This window comes from Coffea eugenioides, chromosome 5, assembly GCF_003713205.1.
Source record: "Coffea eugenioides isolate CCC68of chromosome 5, Ceug_1.0, whole genome shotgun sequence".
NCBI classification, from domain to species: domain Eukaryota; kingdom Viridiplantae; phylum Streptophyta; class Magnoliopsida; order Gentianales; family Rubiaceae; genus Coffea; species Coffea eugenioides.
In genome coordinates this window covers 22917071-22935649 of record NC_040039.1, presented here as the reverse complement: position 1 = coordinate 22935649, position 18579 = coordinate 22917071, and the positions used below count along the sequence as shown (strand labels likewise).

Sequence of the window (18579 nt, the reverse complement as noted above, 5' to 3'; positions counted from 1 at the left end):
GGTATTGGCAATTCAGGAGTTTTTGTCGGAGGGAGTTTGCCAATGGGGTACACTTCAACACTTATTGTGCTTATCCCAAAGGTCATAAATCCGTCACAGTTTACAGATTTCCGACCTATCAGCTTGAGCAACTTTGTGAATAAGGTAATCTCAAAGTTGCTGGCATCCCGGTTGGAAGGGGTACTGCCTAAAATTATCTCTCCTCAGCAAAGTGCTTTTGTTAAAGGCAGATTGATATCAGATAATGTCTTGTTGGCCCAGGAGGTGATATCCGCGATTAATAAGAAGATCCGTAGGGCAAACATAGTTCTTAAGTTAGATATGACCAAAGCATATGATAAGGTCACATGGGTCTACCTAATCTCGATGCTGCGTGCGTTCAGCTTCGGGGAAATTTTCATTGATATGGTCTGGTGACTGATTTCCAACTGTCATTTCTCTATCCTGGTAAATGGCCAGCCGTGTGGTTTCTTCAAGTCTGCTTGTGGGTTGAGACAGGGGGACCGGCTCTCCCCCGCATTATTCATCATTTCAGCGGAAGTTCTCTCACGGGGTCTTAATGCTTTGCTTGATGAGCCCAATTTCACCCCATTCTCGGTAGGAAGGAATATCTCCCCCATTACTCACCTTGCATATGCTGATGACATCATTGTTTTCTCTCGTGGGGATGTTCGCTCACTTCGGTGTGTGATACAAGTGCTTCAGGATTATCAAGACTGCTCAGGGCAGCTTGTTAATAAGGCAAAGAGCTGTTTTCTTGCCCCGACTAGGTGTCCCCCAGCTCGGCATGCGGTGGTGTCTAGGCTCACCGGGTTCTCGTTTAAGACGTTCCCAATTAAATACCTAGGATGTCCTATATCCTTGGAGAGGAAAGTCAGTTCTCTTTTCACGGGATTGGTGGACTCCATTACTGGTCGGATACGGAGCTGGGCATCCAAGTGGCTCTCCTTTGGTGGGCGTCTGGTTCTTCTCAAATCGATTTTGTTATCGTTGTCGGTTTACCTGTTATCGGTTATGAACTCTCCAAATGGAGTGATTCATAATATCCACAGAATATTAGGGAATTTCTTATGGGGATCGGCGGAGGGTAAGGCGAGGAGACACTGGCTCTCATGGACGCGCCTCTGCCAGCCGAAGGAGGCAGGAGGGTTGGCGCTTCGATCACTTTTCAACACAGTCCAGTCATTCTCGTGTAAGCTATGGTGGAGATTCCGAACGGGTGAGTCCCTGTGGTTGGAGTTCATGAGGATGCGGTACTATAATACCTCTTACCCGAATCAAGTGCAGTCTGTGCCAGGGGCGTCAGGGACCTGGAAGAGGATGCTCCAGGTGAGGGCGTTGATGGAACCCTATGCAGTCTGGGACTTGACAGCAGGGGAGATTTTGTTCTGGTGGGATAATTGGTTAGGCGTTGGGCCTCTAGCGTGGCAGCTCCCGCATCTTGCAGGATCGGATTACTGGTCGGATGGTGGATGGGATTTAGGGAAGCTGAGTAAGGTGCTTCCGAAGGACTTGCTGAGGAAACTTGGCTCCCAGATTTTTTGCTGGCAGGAGGGCTCTAAGGATGCTCTTGTTTGGGCTGCTACACAGTCTGGGAGATTTACCATCAGTTCTACTAGGAATCTTGTGGACCCGGATCCCGGAACGTCGTGGATTTTCAAGCAGGTGTGGGCGGAAGGCCTACCGTTGAAGTTTTCTTGCTTGGTGTGGCGGAGCCTGCACTCCACACTACCAATATCGGATGTGCTAGCTAAGTTTAATGTTCACGGGCCGTCCCACTGTTATTGTTGTAGAGAACCTAGCTCAGAGACGTTGCAACATGTTTTGTCCCTTGGAAACACCACTTCAGCAATTTGGAGGCTATTTGAAGTGCCATTTGACTTCTCTTCACATGGTAGGCTGGTGCGCGATCGGTGTATGTACTGGTGGGTGTTTTCTTCACCAAATTGGATACTGAGGTGGCTCACACGGATTGTGCCCGCGATAAGTTTGTGGCATTTGTGGTGTGCGCAGTGCGGGTTTGTATATGAGGGACAGGTTCTGCCAGTCAATATCCTCTCCAATAGGATTTTGAGCGACTTGAAAGAGTTGTTGGTCTTGAAGTTTTCGTTCCTGCAATGGGGACTTCTGGAGACAAGCTGGCAGCGGATTGTTCAACAACTTGGGAGGGTTGAGATGTCCGTACAGGCACGCTATATTCACTGGGTCCGCCCCCCGGAAGGATGTTTTAAACTTAATTTTAATGGCTCATTTACAAGTCCCCAGCAGGCTGGGGGAAGGGGGATATTGAGAGACTCGAACGGCCGGCTAGTTTTTGGTTGAGGGCGATTCCAAGATTGTGATTGAAGCCATCAGGGAGATTGGTGGTGCTCCGGCTTCAGTGGCTCCGATATTCCATCGTATTGGTCAGGTCTCTGGAACAGGGTTCACCTATCGCCATATCTACCGGGAGGACAATATGGTGGCGGACTCTTTGGCTTTCTTTGGTAGTGCCACACACAAGTTTTCTCTTTTCCTTTCTTTTCATTCTTTGCCTAGGGCTGTACGAGGACTATGTAATGTTAACCGCCTGGGTATTGGATGTTTTAGGTATTTTAAGAGGCATACCTCGGCTAGTCGCTAGGTGAGGTTCTCTTGCAGCCTCTCCCAACTTTGTATGTTTTCGATTCAAGGTAATAAATAGGTACCCAAGCCCGCCCGCCAGATTGATTGGCAGTTTGAAGAAAAAAAAAAACAGCATAGCCTATGAAGAAGCCACTAACCGTACATTCATCCAATTTCTTAATGTGTGGGTTATATACCCTCACTTCAACTGGACAACCCCATACGTGTAAATGTTTTAAACTAGGTTTCCATCCATTCCAAATTTCAGAAGGCGTCTTAGGGACAGTCCTGGATGGTACCCTATTCAAAATATACACAACTATTTCTAAAGCTTCACTCCATAAGGATAAAGGTAAACTGGTGCTGCTAATCATGCTTTTAACCATGTCCATAAGAGTTTGATTTCTCCTTTCAGCTACACCATTTTTGTTGTGGTGTGCCAGGCATTGTATATTGAGCAACAATACCTTCTTCTTGCAGAAACTTAGCAAATGGACCATATGCCTGTCCTTTATCTATGTACCTTCCATAATATTCGCCACCCCTATCTGATCTCACAATTTTGATTTTTTTTTCTTTTTGTTTCTCTGCCTCTAGTTTGAAAATTTTAAAAGCATCAAGTGCTTCTGATTTATCAAACAAGAGATAGAGATACATAAATCTTGAATAATCATCTATAAATGAGATAAAATATCTCTGACCATTCAAGCAAGGGGTAGGAAAAGGTCCATAGATATCTGTGTGTATAATTTCAAGTAATCGAGAACTTCTTTTGGGACCTTTTGAGATCTTGTTAGTCTGCTTACCTTTTATGCAGCCTATACAAGTACCAAAGTTACTGAAATCAGAACTCTCTAAGACTCCATCATTCACTAACCTTTTGATTCTATCAATGGAGATATGTTCCAATCTCCTATGCCAAAGTTTTAGAGAGTTCTCATTGATAATACTGCGTTTAGTACCAGTTGTGACAGCCCCACATTCCCCTAAAGTGAACCAAAGAGGTTAGCGGATTGCCTGCCCAACTCTCGCCAGGACTAACGGTGCAGTTAAACACGATCTAAAACGTTCCGAAAAAATAAAAAAAGTGCTCAAACAAGTCAAAATCACAAAATAAAAGAAACGAAAATCAGAACCGACATGAACAGTGCCGGACACATCAGAATAGCATACAAAAGTTATCCAACAAGTTTGTACAAGTCCGGTTTGCAAATTATAACTCAAACAAAAAGGTTGGATCAAATTGCACTTAAGGTTTTGCCCAATAAGGAGCTATTCAAAATGTATTTACTCAAGCTCAACTCGGCAACCAAAGGTCCTAGTCTCTCAAAAGTTTCAAACCCCTGTAAGGAAAACAAAAGTAATAGGGTGAGCTTACGCCCAGTGAGATACTTTCACTCAAGCAAGGAAGTTCAATTATGCATTGAGTCGATCAATCCCAAATCATTCAATAAGGAAGCTAAATAAAGTCACATATCAATAACAATGGTAAAAGGATACGGACGGCTCTCAAGAGCCCCTTTCTTCGCTCGCCATACTTGATCATATCTCATTGACCCTCCGTCAATGTACAAAGTATAATCAAACGTAGACTCCACTTTACTTCCATTCCTTCCACCCAACATACCCCTACCGGGCCCGAATTCCAAACAGTGGAAAATTGGTAATACTCGAGTATACCGGAATCGAGAGTCTCATACTACAAGATTCCATATAACAGTCCCCATGGCTCGTCAATTTTCACGACCAAGCCCTTGTCGACTCGATTCAATTGACCACCAATAGGGTTGAGCTCAGTGATAACAGTAATGGCCGTTGGATACTCGTCCAAACGACACCAATTCCAATATATTCATATACCATTCAAGTAACACAGTAAACAGTCATATGTAAGACATAAAGGGTGAGAGTGATCAAGTACACCCTCGCTTGAACCAATTTCAACGGTGCAAATAAGCATTCAAGGCATCAATTTCAAGTGTAACAAAGCCACATAGTAACAAGCAAGTGAGTGGTACACTCACCAAGCAAGCAAATGAAATTTCATACACTTCCGCCCAAAGAGCGTCTTGAATCACCGTCACGCCCTAAAACATTCAAATAACCTCAATGAGACTCGAATATGAGTCATAAATTGAATCCACATACTACTAGAATAAAATCAAGTAGAACGTATAAGTATAAAATCAAACTAGGACATGTGCGGAAATGAAGTTTATGTTGGAAAACAAAAGGCAGATTTTCTGTTGCTTAGCGGAACTAACACAACTGAAACTACACTTGTCGGATCGAGGTGCAATATACACCGTTTCGAAGCTAAAAGAAAGGGCTACAATGTTCAAGAAGGCCACTCAGTCCAGTTTGTAGTGCAACTAGGTCAAAATTTCAATGTACCAAACCAGAACCGCATAAACAGGTTAGCGAACCGCATTCTGGTTAAATGACCATAACTCAGGTTACCGAAGTCCAATTCAAGTGATTCCAAAGCCATATGAAAGCTAAGATACCAGGCTATATTTCTTAAGAATACATCAACAATCAAATCAGTAGTATTCCTGGTCAAAATAATCAATTACAGAAGCGGATTATCAGTTTATGACAGAAACAGGGCAGCAGGGGTATTTCGGTCTTTTCACAGGATACGTTGCTCCGATTGGGCTGAAATTTTGTAGGAAATTATAAAACATCATTATATACAACTTTCATGTTTTATACTAAGGCCAATTCGGCCTCTAACTAGGAGAAACAGTACCAGGAAGAATGGAAATATTTGAAACCCTAATCTGGAATTTTCCGCACAAAGTGGAAATTTTCCGCAATTAGCTACAATTTATGTACTATGGCTTCATTCTAGACTATCCCAAGCCATCATCCATGGCCACACAACACAAAACATATAAAAATAGAAAAATCATGAATAAATAGAAAAATTCCCAAATCTCAACCAAGAGTCATGAAATAACACCTAAAACCATCTCTTTAACTCACATAAGCCACTAATTACACATTATAGAGAAGAAAAGAGAGGTTCCTTAGCTACTCACCATACCAACTCAAGAACGGAAGCACTTAGCACCTTGGTCTTCCAAACCACTTCACAACCAACCTTACTACCATTAAACTAAAGGTTTTTATGGAGGAAATCCAAGTTTAATCGGTTGAACTAGAAGATTGAACAAGATTGGAGGTAAGAAAGTTGGGAGTTTTCTCTTCTTTTCTCTTGAAGATGGCCGGCCAAGGAAGCTTGCAAATGAAGATGTTTTTGGTCAATTTTTGTATTAATTGGTAAAGTGGTGAATAGTGGTCAAAGTCCAAGAGTTAACTACCAAGTGACACTTGGCACTCTAATTAATGCATGGCTATCATTTTGTCTCTCCAACTCTCATCCATTGGGTAACCTCCTATTATCTCTTAACACCTGCTAAAATAATTTCGATATACAAAACTTAACCTAACTGGCCGAATTTTACCGAACTTTCCGCACTAGCGGGTCCCACGTCCGGTATACGCTATTAATTTCTCAAAAATTAACCGATATTAGAAAAATAATTTAAAAATTATATTTACTCATAAAAATTATCTAAAAAATTTTCCTAATAAAGAAAATGCAGAAAATCATGCAATTAAATAGAATAAAACCTAGAAAATAAGAAAATTTACGGGGTCTCACACCCTCTCCCCCTTAGAAGAATTTCGCCTTCAAAATTTCTCACCTTGACTCACGAAAAGTTCAAGGTATTTCTTTTGCATTTCTTCTTCCACCTCCCAGGTAACCTCTTCGACCCCATGGTTTCTCCACAATATCTTTACCAAAGGAATCTGTTTGTTTCTTAGTTCCTTAACTTTCCAGTCAAGCAATTGTACATGTTTCTCTTCGTAAGTGAGCGATTTATCTATTTCGATTTCCTCTGGCTGTAAGATATGGGATGAGTCAGGATAGTACTTCTTAAGCATCAAGAGTGGAAGACGTCGTGAATTCTGGATAGACTGGACGGTAGCTCAAGGCGATACGCTACCTTACCAACCCTTTGAAAAATCTTGAAAGGTCCAACGAATCTCGGTTGGAGCTTCTTTCCTCTGCCCGCTGTAACGCTCCGTAACGGTGTGATCTTGAGGAAAACACGGTTCCCAACTTCGAACTCCAAGTCTTTTCTTCGATTGTCCGTATAGCTCTTTTGCCAGCTTTGAGCTGTTTGGAGCCTTTGTCGTATCAACTTGACTTTTTCTCGTGCCTCCTCCATCCATGGGATAACTGTTGGATCTAGGGCTTTCCTCTCGCCAACTTCATCGATCGGTGACCGGCATTTTCGTCCATATAATGCCTCGTATGGAGCCATTTGAATCGACGAATGGTAGCTGTTATTGTACGCAAACTCCACTAAGGTCATGTGTTGACCCCAGTTACCCCCAAAATCTAGAATACAGGTCCTTAGCATGTCCTCAAGAGTTTGGATTGTTCGCTCCGATTGTCCATCCGTCTGCGGGTGATAGGTGGTGCTTAAGTTGAGTTTGGTCCCCAGAGTTTCTTGGAATTTCTGCCAAAACCTAGATACGAAGCGGGGATCTCTGTTTGAAACGATGCTCACAGGAACGCCGTGTAGCCTTACGATCTCGTCCACGTACACCTGAGCCAATTTCTCCATGGAGTATTTCATGTTTACCGGTAAGAAATGGGCCGATTTGGTTAATCGATCGACGATCACCCAAACGGCATCGTGTCCTCTTTGCGTTCGCGGCAAACCTGAAACGAAGTCCATTGTGATGTTTTCCCACTTCCACTCGGGTATCTCAAGGGGTTGTAACAAACCCGATGGTTTTTGATGCTCCGCCTTAACCTGTTGGCAAACGAGACATTTTTGCACGTACAGAGCGATTTTCTTCTTCATGTTATCCCACTAATATGTTCCTTTTAGGTCTTGATACATCATGCTACTATCCGGATGGATTGTATACTTGGACTGATAAGCTTCCTCTAAGATCTCCGTTTTTATCGTCTCATCTTTAGGCACCACCACTCGATTTCGGTATTTTAGAATACCCTTAGGACTAAAGTTGAAGTCAGTCAATTTCCCTTTTTCCACCTTCTCTCCCCACTTTTGCAATATCAAATCCTCCTTTTGCGCTTCTTTAATGCGTTCCAGTAGGGTGGGTGTTATCTTAATATTACCAAAAATCGCCTTATGGCTCCCAAGGCAGGGTTTCCACTCGCAAACGGATTCCAATAAATCCCCCTCTTTAATCATTAACCCTGCTACTTGAGTCTTGCGACTTAAAGCATCGGCTACCACGTTTGCCTTTCCCGGATGGTAATTGATTGTGCAGTCGTAATCTTCCAGAAATTTCATCCACCATCGCTGCCTCATATTCAATTCCTTTTGTGAAAAGAGGTACCTAAGGCTCTTGTGGTCTGAGTAAACCTCGAAGGTCACCCTGTAAAGGTAGTGTCTCCACTTCTTCAGAGCGAAAACAACCGCGGCTATCTCAAGATCGTGGGTTGGGTAGTTCTGCTCGTGGGGTTTCAATTTTCTAGAGGCAAAAGATATCACATTCCAGTTCTGCATCAGCACATACCCTAGACCTTCCTGCGACGCGTCGGTATAGACGGTAAACCCGTCTACTCCGTTAGGCAAGACTAGAACTGGAGCCATGGTCAATCTTTTCTTTAACTCTTGGAAACTTGTCTCACATCGGGCATTGCATACGAACCGACCATGTTCTTTGTCAGGTCGATTAAAGGACCGGCTAGTTTGGAGAAATCTTTAATGAAATACCGGTAGTACCCAGCCAGCCCTAGAAAGCTGCGGATCTCTGTGGGGTTTTCTGGCCTCTTCCAATTGGTCACAGCCTCTACTTTCGCCGGGTCAACCGAGATGCCTTCTTGGAAAATTACGTGCCCTAAGAAAGAGATTTTCTCCAACCAAAATTCACACTTACTGAACTTGGTGTACAACTGATGCTCCCTTAGGGTCTGCAAAACAACTCTCAAATGCTGCTCATGCTCCTCACGTGTCTTGGAGTAAACCAGAATATCATCGATAAAGACTACGACAAATCGATCCAAGTAGGGCTTGAAAACCCTATGCATTAAGTCCATGAAGGCGGCAGGAGCATTGGTTAGTCCAAAGGGCATAACTGCGAACTCGTAATGCCCATATCTCGAATTGAAAGCGGTTTTCGGGATATCCTCCTTCCTGATTAACAATTGGTAATACCCTTGGCGATGGTCGGGTTTCGAGAAGACCACTGCTCCTTGCAATTGGTCGAATAAGTCATCAATGTGAGGCAGTTGATACTTATTTTTAACTGTGACATTGTTCAGGCCCCGATAGTCGATACACATCCTCAAACTTCCGTCCTTTTTCTTTACAAACAGTACAAGGGCTCCCTAAGGAGACCCACTCTCTTGAATGAACCCCCGCTCCAAAAGATCTTGTAATTGCAATTTCAGCTCCTTCAGCTCCACAGGGGCCATTCGATACGGGGTTTTTGAGATAGGCAAGTTTCCCGGTAACAGGTCGATCTTGAATTCTATCTCTCTCTCCGGAGGTAGGGCTACTAACTCATTAGGTGATAGCAGCTCGAGTAGGGACCGACCAATGTCAAGTAAAGAGCTAGTGGTTCCACGAGGTCCAATTACAAGGAGTCGGGCTAAGAAACTTCAAGAGGCTATGCAAGCCCTAGTTCGTCAAGTTCAAGTGCAAGATGGAGGGTCAAGTAAAGCTCAAGGGCTCATAGCTGATGATCTTAAACTTTGCACACTTGTTCAAGTGATTGAAGCCGAAAATAAAGAAGCTTAGTTCTATTTAAGGTTGTTGTTAACTCGGCCAATCATTGGTTCCATTATGGCCGAATGGTTTTGTTATATTTTCCTAATTTATTTAAGGTAGTTTTGAGTCTTCAATTCAGGCAGCTTAAGCTTTAGGGTTTCTTTGTAAAGGCTATAAATAGCCTTTCTTCTCAAAGAGAACATAGATATACGAACAGAATTTTATTCTCTTTTTTTTCACTTGTGTGATAACAACTCTCTTTCTAAGAGATTTTTCTTTGAATACTTGAGAATTTACTTGAGTGTTCATTGGACTTATCAATCAAGAATCACACTTGATTGTGGCGTCTTCTACCTTGTTCCTAGGTTCACTTATTCAAACTGTTGTGGGTTGCGATTAAATTCAAGGTTCGCGAGCTGTTTGTCTAGTGGAGTCAAGGAATTCCGCCTTTAACTTGATTTCAGCGTCTAGATCCGTGATTAATGGGATACGAGTTTAGGCCTTCTAAGTGGGTTCGTATCAGTTGGCATCATAGCTAGTTGACGTCATCAAGTATACCCAGTTGAGTCTTGTAAGTTTTCTCTCGTTTCGTGTATTTCCCAAATCTGGTCGTCCTTGTCCTTAATCGTGTTGCTGTCCGTTCTTATTGCGTCTTAAACAAACAAAAAAAAATGCAGTCGTTAGTCTTCCTGGTTTGATTTTTTTTTCGTTTGTCTTGACTGTCCGCAAACCATCCCTTGCTGCCCACTTTGTGTCGTTTGTTGCTGCTTGTTTTCTTTGCGTCAATTGCATCTTAGTGTTGTGTATTCGAGTCTTGAAATCACCGAGTCAAAAAAAAAAAAGGGGCGGGCTGAATCTATTTTGGCAATTATCTAGGAGACCTTTAAAAGCTTACCTTTGTTTCTTGAAATCACTTAGCGGCTGAATCTGTTTGGTATACTTAGTGGTGGTCTTGATTGGTACAAGTACTCACCCACTTTGCTCCTGGATTCTTGAAACCTTGGCTGACCACCGCTTGGACCAAGTCTTGTTGTGCGGCTGCCTTGCTGTCCTGGCCACAAGACTGTCTTGCAAAGGTCATCAACGGCTGCCTAACCATTCTTGTTCTTGACACCTTTGATCCGAATTGCCAAAAGAGAACAAGAATTCTTGAAACAGGTCCTTGAAACCTGATCAGCGACTGACTTGTGTGCATGTACTGAGATTGAAATCTTGTTCTTGAGTATTGATCTGAAGTGAAAAAAAAAATCTGGTGGCGTGAAGAAAAAAAGAAAAGAAGAAAGACCCACGCAAAAAAAAAGAAGGGAAAAGAAGCAAGAAAGTCGGAATACATAGCAGCCCAAGACATATTCCTTTCCAATTGAATTCGGAACTCCCCTAGCTTCCAAATTCTAACTGCACTCAAATTCCCTTGGGAACTCCGTTTGGAACTTCTTGGTTTCTACAATCTAATAGACAGCCCACCGCCCAATATTCCACAATCGATCAAGACAGCTCTAGGAAACTTCCCAAACGCACAAACCAAAGCTGCCATTTCCCAAACCCGTTACTATATCATCCCTTGTGCTGACTAGAAACCGACATTAATACTCAATTTGTGCCAGCAACTTTATGGTGTTTTCAAGTGTCTAAGTAGGCCCTAGTTTCAGCTGTGAGTCGGTTACATTAGTCCAGTACAATCCGAATCCATCCAGTCCCAAAATTCAGAAAACCTTGTCCTTAGTTATTGTCGGTTCCTTGTGTGTCAATCACCCGCAGTTCTTTTCAATTGCATTCTGTCCGTGTCTTCCTTCAATTGCTTAAATTGCACTCTGTCCGTGTCTTCTTAATTCCTTTCTTGTACCCAAAAAAAAAAAAAATCAACACACCAAGTGAACCACTCCTCTACACCACATTCTTGTGGGACCATTGGCGGTAAGTCCTTGAACTTCTTGAGGAATTTTTGATTTCTTCAAGGAAGGAAATCAAGGGTTTAGAGAGTTGCTCGGCGAGCTCATTAGAGTGATTTAAAACATTCGAGTGAAACACGAGTGTGAGTGACATACGTGAGGAAGCGTGTGAGGTACTCTACTTGTTTAGTACTAACCATTTGCAGGAACACCATGGCTCAAGAAAAGGAATTAACCATTGCTCCATTAGCCTTTCAAATGAAGGCTATGTTTGGAGACCAAGAGCAGAAGTTGCGCCGAACAATCGAGGAAATACATGAGCGCATAGATAACATGGAGGGATCAAAAAGTGTATTCAATACAACTCGAGCAAGACATCAAGTGGTTGAGTCCAATGGTTCTAACGGTGAGATTGATTTTGGGGAAGAAAGGGGCGGCCGAGGCTATGAACACCCTCCAAGAAGAAACCAAACTGAATTGGTACGTGAGGATGACATTCCTAAAGGAGTTAAATTAACCATTCCTTCTTTTCAGGGCAAGGCAGACCCCGACGCATACCTAGAATGGGAGAGTCGAATGGAGAAGCTCTTTGATTGCCACCACTACACGGAGAACCAAAAGGTGAAGCTAGCAGTCCTAGAGTTCACCAACTATGCCTCCACTTGGTGGGATCAACTCCGCATGAGGCAAAGGAGGAATGAAGGGCCCGTGATCACTACTTGGAATGAACTCAAAAGGGTCATGCGACAAAGGTTCATACCTAGCTACTACCATAGAGATTTGCACCACAAACTGCAAACTCTAACTCAAGGTAGCATGTCGGTTGAAGAGTACTATAAGGAGATGGAGATGGCCATGATCAAAGCTGATGTACGTGAAGACCCCGAGGCTACTATGACACGATTCGTGCGAGGGTTGAAGCCCGAAATTGTTGATATTGTGGAGCTTCAACACTACCTTGAAATTCATGAGTTATTGGACAAAGCAATCAAGGTGGAAAGGAGGTTCAAGAGGAGGGGTAACAATCGACCAAACACTAACCTCCAAGGGGAAGGTTGGCGAAATCAACCACCAAAGAAAGAGGAGAGCGGAACGGAACCTTCCAATTGGAACAAGCCAGCCGTGGCTTCACATGGTCTCTCCAAGCCCGGTGCAAATCCCTCAAAGCCGAATGGAGCTCCTTCAAGATCAAATGCAAGAGGCAATCCAAACCCTAACCCGGATGTTTCCAAAGCTAGGAACCGAGATGTGAGGTGTTTCAAATGTCAAGGATTCAGCCATATTGCATCACAATGTCCAAATCAACGAGTGATGCTTGTAAAAAATGGAGAAGTTGTGACCGATGACGAAGAGGATGATTGCGAGGGAATACCACCTCTTATGAGAGAAGAAGAGGATGAAGAGGAGATCATTGAACAACCAACTCTTGATAGACTCGGTCATACATTAGTTGCTCGAAGGGCATTGTCTACTCAAGCTAGTGTGGATGAACTTCAAAGAGAAAACATCTTTTACACTAGATGTTACATCCAAGAGAAGGTTCATAGTTTGGTGATTGACCCTGGAAGTTGTACAAATGTGGCAAGTGCTCTCATGGTGACAAAGCTGAATTTGCCAACTACCAACCATCCCCATCCATACAAGCTTCAATGGCTCAACAATAGTGGAGAGGTACGTGTACTTAAACAAGTACTAGTTACTTTTCGCATTGGTAGATTTGTAGATGAAGTTTTATGTGATGTAGTGCCAATGCAAGCTGCACATATTATCCTTGGGCGTCCTTGGCAGTTTGATAGGAGGGTTAGTTGGGATGGTGTTACCAATCGTTATTCCTTCTTCCATTGTAACAAAAAGGTGATACTTGTACCTCTTACACCCCAACAAGTGCATGAGGATCAAGCTAGCCTTCAAAGGGAGTTTGAACTAGAAAATGAGAAAAAGAAAAAACAAAAGAGCAGTGATTTGAATACCCCCCGAGAGGTAAAAAGAAAGGGTAACACCGAATCAAACTCTCTGAAAGGGGCTGAAGGTAATTCGTTCAAGAAAGGGAACAACAGAGTGTTACTTGCTAAGGCTAAGCATGTGCGCAAAGCCTTATTGTCTAATCAACCAATTTTCCTTCTTATGTGTAAGGTTGTGCTTACTTCTACTAACCAACTCGATGTTTCCTTGCCTAGTGTCTTCACTAAACTTTTGCAGGACTATCGGGATGTGTTTCCTGAGGATATTCCTAGTGGTCTACCACCGGTGAGGGGAATTGAGCACCAAATAGATCTCATTTCTGGGGCTTCCTTGCCCAATAAACCACCATATAGGACTAATCCTGAGGAGACTAAGGAATTGGAGCGACAAGTAGCTGCTTTGTTAGAGAAAGGCTGGGTGAAGGAGTCACTTAGTCCATGTGCGGTACCCGTATTACTTGTCCCCAAGAAGGATGGAACGTGGAGGATGTGCACCGATTATCGTGCCATTAACGCCATCACGGTAAAGTATCGTCATCCTATACCACGTTTAGATGACATGCTTGATGAACTTCATAGTGCCATTATTTTCACTAAAATTGATCTTAAAAGTGGTTATCATCAAATTAGGATGAAAGAAGGAGATGAATGGAAAACTGTATTTAAGACTAAACATGATTTGTATGAGTGGTTAGTCATGCCATTTGGCCTGACTAATGCCCTAAGTACCTTCATGCGTTTAATGAACCATGTCTTACGTGCTTTCTTGGGCAAATTTGTGGTAGTCTACTTTGATGATATCCTCATTTATAGTAAAAGTTTAGATGAGCATGTTGAGCATGTTAAAGCTGTTTTAGAGGTTCTTCGAAGGGAACACTTGTATGCTAATCTTCAAAAGTGTACCTTTTGCACTAATGAGGTTGTGTTCCTAGGATATGTTGTAAGTGCGCAGGGTATACATGTTGACCAAAGCAAAGTGAAGGCCATCATGGAGTGGCCGACCCCTACAAGTGTTAGTGAGGTAAGGAGCTTCCACGGGTTGGCAAGCCTCTATAGACGTTTTGTCAGGGACTTTTCAACCATTGCCACGCCTCTTACATCCATTATGAAGAAGAACCAACCATTTCATTGGGGAGATGAACAAGCTAAGTCTTTCCAATTACTTAAACACAAACTCACACATGCGCCTGTACTTAGTTTACCAAACTTTGAAAGAACCTTTGAAGTTGAGTGTGATGCTTCTGGTATAGGTGTTGGGGCTGTGTTACTTCAAGAAGGGAAGCCAATTGCCTACTTTAGTGAAAAGCTCAATGGTGCTTTGTTGAACTACTCAACATATGATAAGGAGCTATATGCACTTGTTCGAGCATTGCAAACTTGGCAGCACTACTTGAGGCCTAAGGAGTTTGTTCTACACACTGATCATGAGTCGCTTAAACATCTCAAGTCTCAAAACAAGCTGAGTAAGCGACATGCACGTTGGATCGCTTTCATTGACACTTTTCCATTTGTGATCAGGTACAAACCCGGCAAGAGCAATATAGTGGCTGATGCATTGTCAAGGAGGTATACTCTAATCACTACTCTTGATGCAAAATTGCTTGGTTTTGAGTTGATTAAAGAGGCATACCCTGATGATTCGGATTTTGGTAAGGAATATTCAAATTTTCCTAAGTGTAGCCGAGAGGGCTATTCTATGTCCCCCGGGTTTTTGTACTTTAAAGATAAACTGTGCATCCCTAGTTGTTCTTTGCGTGAATTACTTGTTAGGGAAGCACATGGTGGCGGATTAATGGGCCACTTTGGAGTGCCTAAATCACTTTCTATACTCCACGAGCACTTCTATTGGCCAAAGATGAGGCGAGACGTGGAACGTGTTATCCAAAGGTGTGTCACTTGTCATCTTGTCAAATCCAAGGTACACCCGTATGGACTCTATACTCCATTACCTATTCCTGCCGTTCCTTGGGTTGATTTGTCTATGGATTTTGTACTTGGTTTGCCTAGGACTCGGTATGGTCATGATTCCATTTATGTGGTTGTTGACCGTTTTTAAAAAATGGCACACTTCATTCCTTGTTACAAAACTGATGATGCTAGGCATGTTTCTCACTTATTCTTTAGAGAGATTGTCCGTTTACATGGTATGCCACGTACAATTGTTTCTGATAGAGACGTTAAGTTCCTTAGTTACTTTTGGAAATCTTTGTGGGGAAGGTTAGGAACTAAACTCTTGTTTTCTACTTCTAGTCATCCTCAAACGGATGGGCAAACTGAGGTAGTTAATAGGACACTCTCTACTTTGTTACGTTCACTTATAAAGAACAATTTAAAGACTTGGGAAGATTGTTTGCCACATGTAGAGTTTGCATACAACTGCACCGTTCATAGTGCTACACACTACTCACCCTTTGAAATTGTGTATGGGTTTAATCCACTCACACCACTAGATTTATCTCCATTGTCTACTTCTCAACATACTAACATGGATGGTTTGAAACGGGCTGAGTATGTTCGAGATTTGCATGCAAAGGTAAGAGCTAATATTGAAAAGAGGACCCTACAATATGTTCAAGGAGCTAATAAAGGTCATCAAAAGGTTGTATTTCAACCAGGTGATTGGGTATGGCTGCATTTGCGCAAGGAAAGATTTCCCATGCATATTCGCAACAAGCTCATGCCTAGGGGAGATGGGCCTTTCCAAGTTGTGGAGCGTATTAATGACAATGCATACAAGTTGAACTTGCCATGTGAGTACGGGGTATATGCCACTTTTAATGTGTCTAACTTGCAACCTTATCTTTGTGACGCCCCGCGGCAGAAGAAAAGGGAAAAATTTCTGGTGAATAGAGTTTTGTGGAGAATCCGGCTAGAAGCCGTGCAAATTCCTTATATTTTTCTTAAAAATTCCCTTTTCTTTGACAAATATCACTTTATAATGGCCCTACTACTCAATCACCCCACAATAAGTGCCAATGAACTTAGAAAGTAGGGTTTCACTTTTGGTTTCAAGATTGGAGCAAAATTAGGGTTTTCGCGATTTTCGCCGGATGAATTTTCGGTACGAAGCAAGGATCAAATTTGGTGATTAAAAAAAAAGGACTTTTAAGTGAGAAATAATATGTGATTAGAAGCAATGATACAAGATTAGTGAATAAGAAGTGAAAACCCTAGTACGTGTATTTTTAAGAAAAACGGCGCGAACCGGCGGGTACCGCGCACTAGCGATTGAACGCACCACTTGACCACTACTTTCTTACCATACAAGCTCATTACTAATTGAGCAAAATATCTTCCCTCTCATGGTTATCTCTTGACCAAAATATGTGGCCAAATTGCAAGGAGAAGAAAGAGAAATTTTTGTGGTTGTAATTAAGCCAAGTGTTGGCCCAACTTGTGGTTACAATTAGTCCTAATCCTCTTACCTTCTTATAAGACAAACTAAGCTCTTTCTCCCTCATTTTTTCTTGCTTAGGGCTGAGACAAGAGAGAGAGAAAAGAAGAGCAAGAGAAACAAATTTCCTTCTTGATTTGCTTCAACCAAGTGAGAAAATCCAATTCTAAACCGATTAAAGTGTGGGTTGTGAGTTGGGAAGCTTGAGGAACTAAGAAATTTCCAAGGGGGGTGAAGTATCACTCTTCCAAGCTTTGTCTTTGAGGTATAAGATCTGATCATGGTTCTTGTTCTTTTAAATTTTGGTTTAAGATGTTATCTAGTTCATGTTTTGGCTTGATTACAAGATATGCAAGTTGGGGTGATGATTTTGGATGATATATGCAAGTTAGAGTTTAATAAATTTCTGCCTAAACTTGTTGTATAGTTAGTATATATTGTATATAAGATTATATAAAGGGCTTTGGTAGTGTTGGAAGCAAGAAAATGGAAGGATTGACTTGAGATTTAAAAAATTCCAGATTTCTGGAAATTTCCTAATTCAGTTCTGCCCGGTTTTAGTACTCATATTTCGAGGCCAAATTAGGCTTGGAATAAAACATGAAAGTTGTACAGAATGGTATTTTATAGGTTCTTACAAAATTTAAGATCAATCGGAGCTATGTAGCTTGTGAAAAGATGAAAATACCCTCGCTGTTCTAGGGTACATTCCAGAGTTCCGCGTGGACAGTTTAGTCTATTTGGTTGTGTTTATTCACTATAATCCGTTGGGATTTAGACTTTAGAAAAAACATTAAAGTTTTATTATTCTGTCTTAGCTTTTAAACGCCTCTAAGAACACCTTAATCAGACCTTGGTAACCTGAGATATGACCATTCCAGTACAGTGCGGTTAATTAGCCGACTAGTTGGATTTTGGTTCTGTAAATTGGAAATTTGACTAGGTTTCATTGGAAACTGGACTAAGTGATCTTCATGAAAATTGTAGCCCTGTGTCTTAACTTCGAAACGGTATAAGTTACACCACAATCCGATAAGCGTAGCCTCGGATGTATTCTTTCCGCAACCACACGTCAAATCTGTCTTTTGCTATGTTACATTTCCACACTTGTTATCACTTTCAATTTTGTTCTTATGTTGTTATGAGCCTATGGAACGGCTATTTACTTGAATCTATGATATGTATGACTTTGGGATTGGCTGAGGAAAAATAATGAGGCCATAAATGGCTGAAAAATTAGGTAAACACAAGGGGCATGCTGCCAAATTTTCACGAAAAAGATAAACTAGCCTTTGGAGTTCTAGTTCTATATTTGGCAAATTTGACTTGGATATACGGAAAACTAGGTTGAGGTGTCTTCATAAAAGTTGTAACTCTTTGTCTAAGCTTCGAGACACTGCCTAGTACATTTTGATCTGATAATCACAGCTCCAGTTATGGGCAAAATCGTGTAAACCGTTTTGTACCATTTTCATTTCCGCGCACGCCCGATGCATTCCTTTACTATTTTTCCGTTTTGATCGTTTTAGTCTTTATTTCCATTTGTGATCTAGGGCTTGGACTTGAGCAAGACAATAATAAATGATGGATGGGGTTCGTGAGTCGTGGTTGGTGAGTGATCCCTCGACTATTTCCAAAGTTACTTTTGAACTAATTCTTGCATTTATTACTCCATTGCATATCATTCGGGTTTGGGTGTGTGCCATGACATAATTTGGCTCCAATGAGATCCTGGAAAGTCTTGTGCTTAGAACCAATGTCTCCACTACTGTTTACACATTCTTTGGAGCACGATGGCTCCTTACTTCTGCTTCCCGGTTACCTGATCTAAACGAGCGTTGGATATTTAAGCACAAGAACTTCACTGGCTCACATGAGCAATTAATGAACATTTGATTACTGCATCATGACATCATATCAATGCTTTATTGTGAAATATACTTGGCTGTTGATTTTACTGGTCA

General features: G+C 42.0%; 1 protein-coding gene across 1 annotated transcript; it reads left to right on the top strand.

The window, feature by feature from the left end:
* The first annotated feature begins 11473 nt into the window (after positions 1–11473).
* LOC113771267 lies at positions 11474–15277 on the top strand. Its single transcript, XM_027315867.1, has one exon. It carries the CDS (start codon positions 11474–11476, stop codon positions 15275–15277), a length of 3804 nt encoding a protein of 1267 aa, XP_027171668.1.
* The last annotated feature ends 3302 nt before the right edge of the window (positions 15278–18579 follow it).

Coding starts and splice junctions, on each gene's coding strand:
- LOC113771267 (XM_027315867.1), top strand. CDS start 11,474: ATGGCTCAAGAAAAGGAATTAACCATTGCTCCATTAGCCTTTCAAATG.